Source organism: Juglans regia, chromosome 14, assembly GCF_001411555.2.
Source record: "Juglans regia cultivar Chandler chromosome 14, Walnut 2.0, whole genome shotgun sequence".
NCBI classification, from domain to species: domain Eukaryota; kingdom Viridiplantae; phylum Streptophyta; class Magnoliopsida; order Fagales; family Juglandaceae; genus Juglans; species Juglans regia.
This window is the reverse complement of record NC_049914.1, coordinates 3,242,210-3,259,771: the sequence shown is the minus strand read 5'-3', so window position 1 is coordinate 3,259,771 and position 17,562 is coordinate 3,242,210. Positions and strand designations below refer to the sequence as shown.

General features: G+C 34.4%; 3 protein-coding genes across 3 annotated transcripts; 1 reads left to right on the top strand and 2 right to left on the bottom strand.

The window, feature by feature from the left end:
* Nucleotides 1–7,318: 7,318 nt before the first annotated feature.
* Nucleotides 7,319–8,994, bottom strand: LOC118344510. The gene is made up of 2 exons (XM_035685347.1): nt 8,972–8,994; nt 7,319–7,793 (listed from the first exon to the last, which is right to left on the bottom strand). Exons 1-2 carry the CDS (start codon nt 8,992–8,994, stop codon nt 7,319–7,321), a joined length of 498 nt encoding a protein of 165 aa, XP_035541240.1.
* A 1,768-nt stretch (nt 8,995–10,762) lies between these two features.
* On the top strand, nt 10,763–11,488 carry LOC109015596. Its single transcript, XM_018998066.2, has one exon. The coding sequence runs from the start codon at nt 10,850–10,852 to the stop codon at nt 11,105–11,107; it is 258 nt and encodes an 85-aa protein (XP_018853611.1). The 5' UTR covers nt 10,763–10,849; the 3' UTR covers nt 11,108–11,488.
* Nucleotides 11,489–15,077: 3,589 nt separating this feature from the next.
* Nucleotides 15,078–17,328, bottom strand: LOC109015613 (60S ribosomal protein L24-like). Its single transcript, XM_018998082.2, has 5 exons — nt 17,208–17,328; nt 16,739–16,814; nt 16,474–16,575; nt 16,234–16,382; nt 15,078–15,497 (listed from the first exon to the last, which is right to left on the bottom strand). Exons 1-5 carry the CDS (start codon nt 17,216–17,218, stop codon nt 15,341–15,343), a joined length of 495 nt encoding a protein of 164 aa, XP_018853627.1. The 5' UTR covers nt 17,219–17,328; the 3' UTR covers nt 15,078–15,340.
* Nucleotides 17,329–17,562: the final 234 nt, after the last annotated feature.

The window sequence follows — 17,562 nt, the reverse complement described above, 5'->3', positions numbered from 1 at the left end:
TGTTAAAGCACAATGAGAGTCCAATTTAGGCCCGGTTTGAATGCGCAGTACATATGAGAGAGATAAAACGTTTTGAGTAATAGATAGATTTTTTTAAGTAAAGATGAAATGAGATAATTTATAAAAAAATATATGTTTAGATAGTGAAATGAGATGAGATAGATTTAATTTTTTGGAATTTGATAAATGGGTGGGTCTCACCAATTTTTGAAAATCATTTGATAATGATTGAATAATAGTTATGAATATATTAATAAAAATTAATATTTATGACTAATTAAAAAATTTATTATAAATAAATTTAAATTCCAAAATATATTAGGAATTTGTTGGCTGAAATTACTCTATAATTTCAAAAAATAATATTTCTTTTTTAAAAGATATTCTTCTAAAAGATTTTATTATTCTACCAAATAATTTAAATCCCAAAATACCTAAATATATTGGGAAGTTGTTGACCGAAATTTATAATTTATTTTTTTAAAAATATATTTTTATCTATTTATTTTTTTATATATTGAAAATTTGTCATTTTTTATTCTAATTATATTTTATAATAATTTTGATTATTGTAATAAATAAGTATATGAGTTATATTGTAGATTTGTCTTGCAGATTTGAGGTTCCTTTGCCCTTGGATGAAGTCGGCGAAGACAGCAAAGGTTTGGGTGGAGAGGAGAAATCGCATATGAGATGGGGAAAAAAAGTAGGAAGACAGATGGGTGATCTGAGAATTGGGCAATGCTTTTCACTGTAACTGATTTTTACTGTTCATATCATGTGAGATGAGTTTGAGAATTTAGATGAAATAGGGATAAAATAAAGATGAAATACTCTGTTAGATATCCAAAACTCTCTCATCCGTACAGACCAGATGAGATTTATCTCGCCATCCAAACAGTGATATTCCTTGTTTGCAAATGTGTTAAAAAAAATCGACGCATGGAGTAGTACTTCTTGGTCCATGCCAATTAACAAAACTTTTTAAGTGCGCTTGTCTTTAAGCATTAAGAAATGAAAGGAACCTCTAACTATTCTTCCTTGCTCTCCAATCCTCCAATACTTTCTCCCTTTTTCATGTGATTCTCCAAAATGATCCACTTCGATATATCCATCTCCATTATTAGAAAGAAAGAAAAAATAATAAATAAATAAATTATTGTCAAGAGTACGTATAAGTAAAGTGAAAAAAAGTTTAACTGTATAAGTACATGTACTTAAGTGAATGCATATAATTAAAGAAGAGTTTTGTAACTACAGAGAGATTACATAAAAGTAATTTTATGAACTGGCGTGATATTAATTATGCGATTCGATCCGTCAAATTTGATTTACAATAAAATTAACTTTACAATCTGACAGATTACATGAAACCATATCATTTTGTGAGATTATTTTTATATAATCATTTTGTGGTTAGAATATTTCTCATAATTACAACATGCAACACATAAACTTTAACGACCAAATCTTAATCGAGAGTGTAAATAGCCAAAATTTGATAATTTATAAATTTGTCAATTGTTAGACATTTGAAAATGAATGATGTATATTATTAAAAGAGAAATGATATTTATAATCTTAAAGTGTGCAAATTTTGCGCACTTCTTCGAAATTAAAACTTGATAAATATGGGATCAACATGAACTTTTTTTTTTTTTTAGTGGTGTACCCTATTTTTTTTCCCAGAATGAGTACACGGAGTTGCATCCTCTAAGACTATATGTATCATTGCTCATAAAATATCATAACAATAATTATTCTAAAAGAAATAGATATATAACAATAATACTTGCACCCATCATGTAAAATATCATGTGATAAATCTCCTGCATGTCAAGTTGTAGATCGTATGTACATGCTACAAGAAAATTGCTTATTTGCAGCAAGTTAATTTTAACGAAATGATTATTTACAATTAAAATGAGTCTGTTTTAATTACAAATAATCTATTCGTCGCAAACAAATGGCCACAAATATCTATTTTTCTTATAGTCATGTTCACTTACCATTGCATGATCAGTTATGTCAATGGCGAAATATAGAAACCAATTACTCGTGTTAGATAAGCAATTAATTTGTAACATAATTAGCTGGCAAAAGACTATTAGAGAAAAATATATTTTTCACCTCCAATCAATAGGAACTTCATATAAGTTTGCACACCAAATTATCAACATCGGCATATATATTACACTAATAAAAATTGCAACGAACACCACATGCAAAAATTCAATTGTTAAAATTGTACTACATTACCTATTTTCATTTATTATTCATCAAATTAAACCTTAAACTAAAATATAAGTTGGTAACGCATGCAATATGTGAATTTTAGTAATTTTGAGTGGAAAATGTTAAATACGCGAAAACGTTTTTTTCTCCAAACACTTTGGATACGAATGATCACAAGGAAAACGACAAAGATCGCATACGATATTGCTGCATGCGTGCGTACGTAGAACTCTCCAACAAACTTCTGTGAAACCCCTTGTCGTCCGTCTACTTCTGCTGTTCTGCATCCTCATCATGGCGGGCCGGTGGCCGCTACATAGACTTTTTCTTCATAAACATGAGGACAATGATAGGCTTATCTCCTAATGCACCCATTTAAATTTTTAATACTTGTATTTGAAATTTTTTTTCATTATTTTTTTAAGTATTTTTTTAACATTTTTTATTTTAAAAAAATATACGACTTCACTAATAGTCACTTTCTTAACTATTAAGTAAAAAAATAATAATAAATAGAATAGTAAATGAGTGGTAGGAAATAATAAGCCTATCATTATCTTAAACATAAATCCATGTGATGTTTGAAAGGTGGGATGCAACACACAAGGATATTTTTACAACATACCAGCTAGGTTCCTAGTACTTTTGGTCAATGTAATTTCATCCACTTGGACCGTTTGTGATGAGCTAATTATCTATTTGTCTCGTGTAATATGACCATGCAACGTGTGGAGATGAGGGTACAAATTCATTTGGGATCTAGATTATGGTACTTTTCATGCTCTCCAATCAGTTAAAGTTGCTGATTTCACATGATGTTAATATATCTATATATATGTCATTGTTTGGGGTTGCTGTCAAAACATAGCAACCACGAAAGTTGTGAGAACCATCTAGGAAATACCAAAGAGAGCATTGACTATTGCTTGGTCTTCCGCTTGCTCTCCAAGCTTTTGGGTTCATCCCATGATCTTTCTATGCATCATCATTCCGTGCCCTTCAAGCGAAGATTTCTATCTCTCATAGAACTTATAAATGGAGCATCTGACTTCAACTCTGACCACTCACAAAATATTCATTGCTCAGCTCATCCATTCCAACTTTGTTCTGCCAAATCGTAAACATCTGAGCCAACAACATACAGAAGGGGAAAATTATGTCTCTGTTCTCAGCGTTTTTGGGTTGTTTCATTTGCTCCAAGTCTCCGGTCTCCGATGATTTGGGAGGCCCCCCTGTGAAAGAATGTTCTTCGTTAGATCATAAAGCCAAAAGAAAATCAAAATCATCGGGAGCTCCAATTGTAGTATCCTACTTTCCAGTTAATTCAAACCTCTCCCGCTTGTAGTGATATAGATCATGGCTGGCTGGCTGGCTAACTACAAGATGTTTAATTAACTGAAAGAAGCTGTACATGCTTGTTCATGCAATCGTGAACAGAAGATTTATGCAGGGTTCCTTCAGGTTGGCACATCTGCCCAAAGAAAGTTTCTGGAAATATTTGAAGCCCAAACATGGGAATTAATTGGAGATTTAAAATTTCATGGGGGTATTAGAATGTAATTTGATGATTTGGGAGCTGGGTTAGGGGGAGGGATCAGATGCTTCTGAATTATTTGTTATTAAATAAGACTTGTCTATTTGAATTTGTCAAAGGCTTGTTTTCTTCTCTACTCCAGTTGCAGTTGTATAAATTTGTTCGTTTACACATTAACTGATCAAGATTGGACATTTGGTCTGCAAAAAAAACCACAAGGTTGTTCACTACGTACCCACAAACATCTAAGCCAACAACGTTTGTTTACATACAGAAGGGAACCACGATGTCCCTAATTTTCTCACAGTTTTTAGGTTGTTTCATGCGCTCTTCCTTTCAAGTCTCCGATGAAGTGGGAGGCTCTATCGGGCTCCGGCATGAAAGAATGTTCTCCAGAGAAACCCAAAAGTAAATCAAAATCATCCGGAACACTGGCCATCAGTTAGCTCAAACCTCTCAGAAGGATGACGGGCTCGTTTTCGAGATGACGGAGAAGGGAAGAAGAATAGGGAAAAGTGGGAGAAGAGTAGGGAGAAGTGGGACCGAGAACCGGAGGTTGAGTAGAGTTTTTATACCATAAATAGATGGATCGATCATGGCTACAAGACGTTGTTGAAGTACTGGAAGAAGATATGAAATCGTGAATGAAAGAGATATCATCTATAAAAAATTATTTACTTTAATTTACTGTTGACTGTAGTCGCAACACACTAATGTGTTGAGTTTAAAAAAACAAAACAACCATACAAAATATACGGAGAGTGCGGCTGATGCATAGCGGGCTCATCATTTATTATCTACTGCAGGGTTGGAACCTGATTTATGCTGGCACATTTGCTCGGAGGAAAGTTGTCGGAAATATTTGAACTTTAGGATTGTTCTCTCTGATCTGATCTCTCCTTCTCTTTTTCAATTAATGTTTTTTTGTGGATAAGCACTCACAGAGATGACAGATGCATATGATCTGCTGCAGAAAATGAAACATCAATCTTGGTGATCATGAAGTGAACATACGACCGATATCAATTCAATTATTATTGCTTAGCTCCATCTCTAGATTATCTTCTTTGCTTTTTAAATTTGGGCTAATTAAATTCGTCCTCATCGTTGCGCAACTCGCAAAATATTCTTGTTAAGTTGGTTTGTCTTGACTCTTTAAGCATTCTTTAAGAAAATGAAAGGAATCTACCCTGCCGCCTATTTTTGCTTGCTCTCCACTCCTCCAATGCTTTCCCTTTTCGTGATTCTCCAAATTAATGATCCACTTCGATCTTCCCACCTCCACTACTATTAAAAATAAAGAAATAATAAATAGAAAATTACTTTTGTCAGTACTGCATGGGGAAGTAAAGTGGGAAAAATAAGGTCTACGAAAATGATGCATAAAACATGCAGCACAATATTTTTAGACCGGATATTGAGAATATTTTATTATTATTTATCTACTTTTTATTATTATTAATTATTATTTAATATTCTATCATTATTTTTTTATTACTATTCATAAAATATCAAAAAATAATTTACTACTCAAATGCAACCGAATGATTGGATCTAAATCGAGAGTGTAATAGCCAAAATTTAATAATTTACTATGTCAATGCTAGTTTGATAATTAATCGTGTATATTACTAAAATGATGATAGTTCGGGATACGCACGTAAAATATGTGATAAATCTCCTGTCAAGTTGTAGTGTATGTCCACGTACTGTGGCTTAAGGCTCGAAAAAACTATTCGATTCAAACCGACTCGGCAAGAAATCAAATCAATTTTAGTAAATATTTGAATCGTTCATTTCAATTGATCGATTCAAGCCGATTTTAGATCAATTTGATCCGATTTCAACCGATTTAAAATTGTATTTAATTTTAAGTTATTTAACAAGTAACAACTAGCTAAGTTTGTTCTTTTAATTTCTTGTACAAAAATATGATAGAACTAAATATATATTAATTTTTTTATTATTGTGTTCAATAAAAATAGTAGAAAAATTAAAAGATAAAATATGTAGTTCTTTATTTTTTTTAGTTGAACAAAATATTAAGGAGATGGATGATTATTTTATATTGAATTTATGGTTATGCATAAAATACTACATTTGTCTTGTATTTATAACTTAATGGTTTTATCCTTTTCATATATTAGACAAAAGATGTTGACAATTGAGATTAAATACATAAATTACAGATTTATTAAAACTATTTAGATTCATATTATATTTTTATTGAGACTGGTCAATAAATTTATATTTTATATTCTTTTATACACTATGTAAAATGCTTAAATTGCATCAAATATGATTTTTAATATTTTTTTTTATCAACGTTGAAGTATCCAATTCAAAATTATTATGAGTCACCTGATTCAATTTGTTGAATCATCCGATTCATTGAATCGGTCCTTGCCTAATTTTTATTTTTCAAGCCTTGCGACATGGCTTCATTAATTATTTCAATACAGTGAAATATAGAAACCAATTATCAGTGTACGTGTAAGATAAGCAATTTAACTTAGCTGGCAAAAAACTATTTGAGGGAAATATACGTTACAAGAAAAACTAGTATATGTCACAAATTATTTGCGTTGAGAATATTGGACTATTTTGATAAGAAATGTTATTTTTGTAATAAATAACTGATTATAAATTAATATTTTTTTTTTGTAGTGATATTTTTAATCTCCATTTAATATATATATATATAGCAGAATTGTATACTTTACACTCCAATTATCAACATTCACTAAAAAATTTGCAATGAACACCATCTATAAAAACTCAATGGCCAAAATATATATATTCTGCTACACGACTTGTTTTCTCTTACCATTGAAAATTAACATGATCAGACGAGGATGCATGCGTGTCAAGCTTTAATAGTGGTATCCCGCGCAATATGTTAATGTTTTTTATTATTTTTTAGTGGAAAATGTTAAATATTTATTAGGAAAAAATAAATGAATGTTTTTTTCTCCCACCTTTTTGGTCGCGTATGAACAAGGACAAAGAACGCATGTACAGCTAGCTGCTTGCGTAGAATCCTGCAACTAGTCTGTGCGACCCTTGTTGCCGGTCAAGTTTGTCCTCTTGTAGAATTATTATCTGTCTCATAAATTTAAGTTAATAGAAAAAAGAATATTTACTTATTTATACTATATTCTAAAGGGCTGCAACCCGACCAACCCGGTTTATATATGGACCCGACCTGACCCACCTCAAGCACAAACGAAATAGATATGGGCCGACCCGACACGAGATTGGAAGCAGGTAATGGAAACTCAAATCGTATACAAACAAATCCAAAAAATACCTTACAAATCTCACTATCCCTATACAATCCAATCAAAACTCAGCATCATCCAATACAAATAGAACTCATTTTCTCGAGAATTCATGAATAAATGCACAACTAGGCAAAAATTACAGATCCCACTATTCCTATACAATCCGATCAAAGTCTTACTCCTTATGATCTAGAACATAACAATCATAATGTGAATTTAAAACCAAAAAAAAAAAAAAGGAGAGGAAGAGTAGCAGTGAACCAGATCAATTGGTTTTGGGATTTGGCATGGGGAAAAGGCCGAAGCTGGCACCATGTGGTGGTGAAAACCCTAAGAAGAGTGAGTTAAGAAGATGGAAGAAGACAAAGAGGACAAGGGTGACAACGACACCGAACTTGAACTTGAAGAGGCAGAGGTCGCGGCTCGACTCCTTGAGACTGGTCTCGACGCGATCCATCTTTTTGGTCTTAAATTTCTTGACGATCTTGGTAGAGGATTCGGTTTTCATCGTCTCCAGTTTCTTGGCAGCCTTGTCAATTGAGGACCTCGACTTGTTGGAATTGATGCGATAAATGTGGAGCCAGGAGATAGCCTCGCAGACTATGGCAGTGCAGAACAAAATGGCCACGACGGTGAGGCTGTCGGAGTACTTGAAAGAGGAGAAGATCTGAGGTGAGGCTATGGGAATAGGTGGTTGTTTGGCAGATAGGAAAGGGCTAGAAAGTGCTTTCTGGAGAGTTCTACGGGGTTCAAATCGTTCAATGACTTAACTGAGTCTGAGATTTCTTATAATATCAGTTTCAGCGAATTCGACCCGCAAGTTACTTCAACCCGCTTTTTTTGGTTGGGTCGGGTTGGGCAGACGGGCAGGTTCTAACGTTTTTTGCACATGCCTAATATTCTTAACACTTTATTCACATTTATGTCAGACTCCCTTTAAACATGGATAAGCCCAACATGTGTACTATTTAATTAGATGGAATATAATGTAGAGTTGAAATTCGAATTTATTATCTCTACTTTGTGAAATCATAAATTCATAATTATTAATTATCTCAAAAATTAATAAAAAGAAAAATATGTAATTGTTTATATTTATTATATTCTTTAATCTTTCATCACGTGTGACTTTTTCTTCGTTAACACATATAAATGGATGTGACGTTTTAGGCATCATTTGGATACATAAATATTCTTAATTCATCTCATCTCATCATTACAACTTTTTTAAATTTTCATATAAAATATAATAAATAATTTAAAATTTTAAAATAATAATAATATTAAAAAATAATATTATAATAATATTTTATTTAATTCATCTCATTTCACTATCTAAACTAACCCTTAAAGGTATGTTGCAGCACAGATATTCACAACATACCGGCTGCTAGGTTTCCTAGTACTTTTGGTCAATGTTTCATCCACTTGGACCGTTTGTCACGAGCTTTATTTGTCTCGTGTATGACTATGAAACGTGTGGAGATGAGGGTACAAATTCATTTGGGATCTAGATTATGTTACTTTTCATGCTCTCCAGTCAGTACTTAAAGTTGCTGATTTCACATGTTAATATATCTATATATATATGTCATTGTTTGGGGTTGCGGTGATCAAAACATATATAGCCACCACGAAAGTAGTGAGAACCATCTAGCTAAGAAATGTCCAAGGGAGCATTGACTAAATTAACTATTGCTTGCTCTCCAAGCTTTTGGGTTCATCCCATGATCTCTCTCATGCATTTATCACGTGCTCTATCTCCAAGCCAAGATTTCCATTTCTCCTAGAACTTATAAATGGAGCATCTCACTTCAACTATGATCGCTCACACTTAAAAAATATCCATTGCTCATCGGCTCATCCATTCAAACTAATTTGGTTTGCCAAATCAAAAACATCTGAGCCAACAACATACGGAAGGGGAAACACACTAATCATGTCTCTGTTCTCAGCGTTTTTGGGTTGTTTGATGTGCTCTAAGTCTCCGGTCTACGATGATGTGGGAGGCCCCCCTGTGAAAGAATATTTTTCACCTGATCATAAAGCCAAAAGAAAATCAAAATCATCGGGAGCTCCAATTGTAGTATCCTACTTCCCAGATAATTCAAACCTCTCCCGCTTGTAGTGATATAGATCAAGGCTGGCTGGCTACAAGATGTTTAACTGGGAGAAGGTATACATGCTTGTTCCATGCAATCGTGAATAGAAGAGATATGCTGGGACGACACGTTTGCCCAAGAGAAGTTTGATCTGGAAATATTTGAAGACCAAACATGGGAATTAATTGAAGGTTTTCATGATGGTCTTAGTATGTAATTTGATGATCTGGGAGTTGGGTTAGGGGGAAGGGAGATTCCTCTGAATTATTTGTAATTAAATAAGACTTGTGTATTTTAATTTGTCAAAGGATTATTCCTCTGATCAAGGCTGGACATTATTGGGCTCGTAATGGGCGTCAAATAGGTCCAGTTGGGGCAGCTTATAGCCCATGTCATGCCTACCTTGATAGGGTTATATATGATAGCATTTTAATCTACTCCATTTTGTAAGGAAAACTAGAGCATCAAGTATCAGTATATATCCATCGTACCAATGAGTACGTTCTAAGAGACCCATAGTTCGACTTGTAACAACGAACAACTCTTCGTTGCACTTGCGTGGAGAAGACAATGCTTGCCAAATATGGAAAATGTGTTACAAAAGCAAATAAATAACTTTCCCCGGAAGGAGTGCTTCGTCCCATTATTTTCAAATTTGTTTCTCTATGCATTAGTAAATGACATGCATTAGAGGCAAAAGAAAAATACTATTAGATTTGTGCAGAAATTTTATAAAAATAAATGTATATGATAATATAATTTAACATGATACGTTAAATTTATTTTATAATAAAAAAATTTTATAATCTAATGAATAACATCAAACTATGACTATTTTCCTAAATGGATAATTATCAATTTTAATTTAATTAGGAAAAACTATTTTTTTATTTTTTATTTTTTATCCATCAATATTCATCAAAAACAGTTTTTGAAATAAAAAATTTTAAAATAAATTAAAACAAAATTGCTTTAATTTTAAAGGTGAGATTTCGTGACGTGGTTGACAAGCTCATTTGTAAAAAGAGTAAGGAGAAAAAGCGTAGCAACTTGCAAGGGACAAATAAAGATGAAGTGGTGCCACATCCGATAGCCGTGTGCGTAGAAGCAACCGGCCATGACTGCGACCCACCGACCCCTCCGACCGTCACTAAATTATATAATAATAAAACATATAAAGACACGCATGTGAATGTGATGTTTTTAAGTTTCTATACCATACAGCTAATCCCACCTTATAATTTATTGAGTTTCTTCTGGTCAACCTTCAGCCACTTTGAACCATTCTCGATTAACTTGTCTGATTGATGACCATTGCCACGTGGAGAAGAGGGTCCACAATCCACATCATCTGGGGTCTAGAACTCGACTCTGTTTGTCAATCAATTATCTCTGCATACTGCATTATCAAATCCAGCCACTCATTCATTTTATCCAGAACCCTTTGTCAAAATTGACCAATTCCCAACTCTTCAGAAACTTCAACGTACGTACGTATTAGCATTCTAAGATCTAACACGTGTAACTTGTTTCGAGACAAAGAGGTAGGCTTACGTGTCTCCAATAATCGTTTCTGTCTATATAAGGATATGTCTGCGGGAGTACGTCTTTGTAACCAAGTTCTTCATTCATTTCACCTCATCTGTTCTAAAAAAGTAAATCTTTTCTCCTGCAAAATCAGCTCTGAATCGAGAATGGTGATGGAAGGCAGCTTAGCAGACATGCTAATGAAAGTAGCCATGTTTGCTCTAGTCCAGGCTTTGGTATATCTCATCCTTTCCAAATCATCCACCATCTTCTCCAAAGACGAGAAGAACAGATCCCTTAGTTTTAGACGACTTCGCTCCACAAGCATTAATCGTATAATTGCTTCTCTTGGAGACATGCCTTCTGGTGGCGAGTCCTCTCCTTCTTCAAGGAGTCCTCTGTCTCCAATCCCAGAAGAGTCATAGGAGGCATGATCACGGATCATACGCCATTTTATAGATATCTTGCTGGTTTGCTGGTTTTGGTTTTCTCAGATTGATGGCACAGCACAGTGTTGCTATTGAGAGCTTAATTTTATTGTTAAGATTGATTGTACTATATATATGTGCATATGGATTGAAGGGATTTTTCATCTTTATTAATAAACCCAGTTATTGTAGTTTTGTGAACATGCAGTCTATAAATTGATATGGCTGAAGTTTTGTCCAGCAACAACTCTCTCTCTCTCTCTCTCTCTCTCTCTCTCTGTCTGCGATATGGCGAACGGGTGATTGGAGATGGATAATAATCTTTTGTGGATTAGCTCTGTATATTTCATGTAAATTGAAGTTGAAATTTCCAAACAAGTTTCTGATTATTTTCGTATCAACTTCAAATTCCAAAATCTATGCGATCGAATAATCTAGAAGTGTATCCCATAATTCTCGAGAAGGATACAATCAAAATTTCTGACATTCTCCTTTGAATCACTCCAAGACTGCTGGGATCCATGCTTTTGTTGTCCTTCAACTATCTTTCTTGAGCTTCTAATCAAATTTGTCTTGGGCTTAGGCACTTCAACTCCAGATTTTCCCTTTCCCATATCCTATAAATCCAAGGAAACAAACAAGTCCTGCAATTTAAATCACCAGAAGTCATAACTCTCGCCTGAGTAAATTGGAACATTAAACATTTGCTCTAGTTTATACTATTCTAGTTGACCAAGTTTCGATCCAAACTTGGATCTCTCTCCCAGTAGGACATTACTCACTGTCTTATGATGTAGCTGTTAGAAACAATGGATCAACTACAGCTCTAATCTGTAGATCAAACTCTGGAGAAATTATTTTTACAGCAACTCAGCATATAGACTCTGTCAATCCAAATTTCGGAGAAGCCATGGCTGCTAAATTGGCAATTGAAGAAGCTGCATACTGACTTTTCTGAAATTATTATTGAAGGTGATAGCCATGTGGTCACAAATGCTATAATTTGCCCATCAACATCTCCGGACTGGTCTATTTTCAATACCTCACAAATATCTCAATTTTAGTGAAGTCTTTTTAAAGCTGGACTACACAGAAAATTCATTGCCATCAAAACTGATGGGCGCATCATTTGGCGCAATGGGCTGCAACAAACAACATGTTTGACTGCATATCCCTTAGTTAAATTACCTCAATATGTATTAGATTTCCAATTTTCCACATTGGAAATTGGAAAAGACCCCCCCAACGCAGGGCCGGCTCAAAAGATTTTGAGGCCTAAGGTAGTTAAAATGTGACATTTTTCTTGTATTAAAATATATTTTTATTTAAAAATTCCTCTTCTTGTTTTTTGAGATGAAAAGTTGCTAATTAAATTTTAATATTTAAGTTTCTAATATTTTATTCTCAATTGATAATATGGCTAGAACATTCTTACTATGATGCTTATGAATATTTTAGAATAAAATAAATATTAACACAAAATAAAGAGAAATGATAGTTGCAGTCATGAGTGTGTAAGCGTTGCACAATCACTTTGAAAAAAGTGAATAAATACGAGACCCACATGAAAAAAAAATTAATTTTTTAATAGTAGACTACACTCTTTTTCAAAACGACTGCATGGCGCTTGCACACTCAATGACTGTATGTAGCATACTCTAAAACAATAGAACCTGGTTTAGCAAATGCGATTCATTTTTATATAACAGATGATCATCACTTTTTATATAAAATTATTAATCTGCACAATAAAATAAAATATATTAATATTAATATTCAAAATCAAGAAATAAATTATACATTATAGAAGTTGAAAAAAAATTTTGAATAAAAAGGTCAAGGAATACGTGGCCCATGAGCCATGTGAATTCAATTGTGAAACTTCTGGTCGCCGTGGTCAGTTGAAGTCTTGAAGAATAAGATAATAAATAAATAAATAAAAAATAAAGGATGTTCTAAAGATTAGAAGACAAGTCACATGATTGTTTTATTGCCAAAAAATTTTACTCTATATATAACACATTTTTTTAGCTTTAGCTTTACCTTCGTCAACCATAGCACAACAGAGATGCCGCTCAACGTCTGCAAGTGTGATGCAGCGATGGGAGAGGCAGCCAGTGCCAAATACGAGCAAGATGGATGCAAGAGAGTTAGAGATTAGAGACTATAGACTAGAGTCTAGAGTACAAGAGAGCCAAATACGAGCAATTGTCACAGATAAATTGAAAAGTCTTTTTGAGATTTTATTATGACTTTTAACTTTTCTGAGTGAAGTAGCAAAATTTATAAAGCCTTTTAACGTCTTTTTCTGTTTTTTTTTTTTTTTTTACGGTGGAGTTAAGAATTGGTGTTTTTTAATTTTCAAAATTAATATCGTTTAGTTTAGATAATTTTTTAATTCTTTTTTAATAATTAATTTTTAGTATTTTTTTTTAGCCTTCTTTCACTATGAGACTTTAGGCAGCCGCCTAACTCGCTTATAAAACAGTCGGCCCTCGAGCCCAACTAGCTTGGCTATATGAACTTTGGTCTAAAACCAAGCTTCTCTCTCAAAAGCCCTCTTTCTTTCAAGTTTCTACCCGAAGCGCTTATCCATTCGAACGTGGTTTTGAATTTGATAGCAAATTTGACGTCGAATTCCAGGAAGTATATAAACTCAAAAGAACAACCTACTAAGAAAACTACACAAATTCAAGTCTAAGAATCAGTGAATGTTGCTTCATTTTTCTTTTTGGTAGCAAATAGACTAGAAAATAGAGAAGTTATGGTCGCTGCAAGTCACATTTTTTCTCCCTACAGGTCTAGCACTAGCAGTACATACATTTTCATATACTTCATTGGCAATCACTCCGATTATACACACCTGAGCATATTTTAATTCATACAAAATCAAAATCTCACCTAACACTAACTAAATTTATTGGCATGACGCCCTAAATGGGGACAATTAATTGGCATGACTTTTGTTCTTGACATCTTTATTTTCTCTCCCCTATTTAAATAAGCTTGAGAAGAATGCGGAAATCCAAAGGACCCCAGCATACGCCTGACCTTTTATCAACAAGAGAAGAAAAAACAGACGTTGAAGAAAACATTAATATGCTGCAATCCACATGTTAAACTCAGTCTATATGGACCAAATCAACACTCAGAATGAAACCTTTTAACGACTGGAAGACTCCTGCCCCATCCAACAAGCCAAGTTTATACTTGTCCCGAAGCTACCAGCTCCAGATCCCCTTTATATTGAGGCAAGAGATCCATTGATCCAAGACACAACAAGGTATAAGCTCTTCTCTAGGTAAAGTCCCACCACCTGCCCAGCAACGGCCCCAAAAACTTTCCCGCTTCTACAATCCTTTTTACTTCTCCCTCTAGTGCTATCATGCCTAAGCATATATCAATCAAAACCATCCGGGCACGGGAAAATTTTCAACCATATCCAATGTTTAGAGGGATCTTTATCACTCAAGGGCCAAAATGTTAGCGAACTGTACCACGAACTCAACTTCAAGGAATTTATACGTACCAACAGTAATCATCCGGGCATTAACGGCCGTAAACACACCAGCGACGATGAGTTTGACGATCTGGAGTACACAACCATAGCGAGTCAATCCAAAAATTATCTTAAAGTCACCACTGAAGTACTTGGGTTACTACTGATTCAGAATCTGCTATGAATTGTAATGAAAAGCTATATATGATTATTATATAGATGTGCTGTATACTTACCAGCTTTTCTTGATCCTAAGTTATTCCACTCATTCTCGGTCATTGAGGTTTCTGCTGAATAATATCTTCAACCGTTTCCATATTATCACCTGATCGCTGTTCGTTGGGTAAGATTTGAATTGTCCATATCAAGGTTGAACTTGGTATTAACTGAAGTGGTGGATGCTGGAATTCTCGCAGTACATAGGCCTCTAAGAAAAAGGGAAAGGACAACTACTTTTCAAGGATAAAATTAGGTATAACACCAACAATGCTTATAAAAGTTGAGATCATCATTCATTAGGAATTCGGAACAATGCCTGTAAGCAAATATTGAATCTGGCCGGTGCTTAAAAACCTTAATACAAATTAAATCTTGCTCTTTCTTGAGTTCAGTTGTAAAAATTAAAGGAAAGGATATCCAAAACAAAACTGAAGAACAAGAAAGCACTACAAAAACTTCCTCAGCAATACAACTTGTTCAGTTGCTCCATTTTACTAGTCTAAGTTGGCTGCTCAGCGCTTTCCACCACCACCTCCAATTTTGGGGCCCTTTGGTGCAGCACCCTTGGGCAGGCTTCCCTTGCTCTGAGTCTTTTGAGTCTTGGCCATCGTTTCTGCTTTCTTTGCCTTCTTCTCATCCTTTGTTTTCTTGATTCGCTCCTTAATTTCACTGCACAAAATGCAAGTATTCAGCAGATAATTATGTGCCAGAGCCACGTGTGGGAAAGGGCACTCAAGTAATCTAGTATTGATATTCAAATCAAAAGTAACTGTTAGCAAAAATAACCCATGTCACAGGTTCGATTTCCCGAGGGATCAAACTGAGATTTAAAAGGGAGGCCATAGCAGTGGGTTGCCATGCTAGTCTCCCCGGGAGTTTAGGTTCCATGGGTGACTAAGGGCTCTGTCATGGGGTGGTTCCCCATCATCTAAAAAAGAAAGAAAGAAAGAAACTGTTTGCAAAAACAAACCCCCCCCCCCCCCTTTTCCCCAAAAAAAAATATCTATAAAATAAAAAAATTTGTATGCTAAGTCTGCTCATATCCAGTTAAAAATCATCCAAGTTAAAAGGTATCCGCAACCTTTGTAGTGAGGAACATCCAAATTACCAATACCCACTTAACAAAACACATCCAGTGATATTTTTCACTCAAAGTAAGCCAAAATCACTCTTCACAGAAAGAAATTAATAAAAAAAGTTAAGCATGTCACTTTTCATTAGTCACTTGAATGTTAAAATGAATAGAAACATTATTTGTCTACAACTGAACAAAAACATTATTTTGCACTGATCAGGTGGCTGCAAAATTTTTTGCCAAGCGTTATGCCATATATTTCAAAAGACAGGTTTCAAAACATACTAACCAAACAATGCAATATGTTAATGGAAGGAAAGGAAGCAATACCGAAGAGCAGCTTCCCGTGCTGCATCTCGTACTTCTGGTTTTTCAGTTCTCTTTTTCTGGATAATTTCCAAGGTAGCTCCAACGATGGACCTTGAGTATGGCTTCTTGGTGGCACGGCGTCTTTTTTTCACAGCCTCAGCAGCTATGTCCTGCAAGCCACATGAAGTAACAATATAAATCATCCCAGACAGTTGTAGAATGAAGATGAGTTATCATCAAGATAATGAGAAAATATTCCACCTTTTTATGTTGCTTTCTGTACATAGCTGTCCAAGTAAGCTTTGAAGGCTTCAATCGATTGTGGAAGTACCTCTTGCATTTTGAGTTAGCAAACAGGAAAACCTGAATTAATCAAAATATGAGATCAATATCAGCACAAACAACAGGAAATTAACCCAACACCGTCCGGGCGTCTTCTCAACCAAACAAAAATAGTTGAAAAAATTAACTTTTTTTAATGCAGTAGCCGGAAGCTCGGCCATGATTGTTTCAATTAAAAGTTCACCTGAGAATCTGATCTAACAAATCTGATACCCTTACCAGGGTATATCTTGGCACCGCTGAAGCGGCAGAGTTCAGTCCTGAAACATCAGCAGTAAGAACTCAGCACATACGTTAAATTTTTTTGTACGTAAAACAAGAGACAACCTGAATGAGCAATACGACAGCTCAAAAACAAGCAAGAGTGTGTATCCTTATTCTGCCCACCACCAAACCACAATCAAGGCTGAGTCCATAATTTAACCTCGAATTACCCTTTCACATGAATGATAGAGCAAATCTTGATGTTATGATTTCTATCATTTCTAGACAAGCATCAAAGCACACTAATGTTGAATGGAAAAAGAGAAGTTTCTAATAAACAATCAAAATCTCAAGCTATCAATACAATCCAGTCTATTATCAACGCTAATCGAATCCATTTTATGGACCAAACAGAGAGGAATAAGAAACCGAAACAAAAGGTGACGTACTTGAGAACCATGGCTGCTGCTCTCCGGCTTTACCCTTTGCAGAAACCCTAATAGTTAAAATGAAAACCGTAAATAGAGTTGAGCTTGAGATGCGAAGATGATGATTGAAATTCCAAATGAGTGGCCCGTAGAAGGTGGACTGGGCCCAATTCAAAATGTGCTGTCTGGGCCTATCTGCCTATCTTCATTCGGAGAGGGCCCCAAACGCAAGTCCAAATGATTTTTTTAATAAGTTCGTTTGGAAACCTTGTGTGATTTTCATGATTTTTATGTTAAAAATTGAACTTTCAATTAAATAAGAAGTCACTTAAAAATGGGAATTTTTTTTTTTAATAAGGAGTACTATTATATTCAT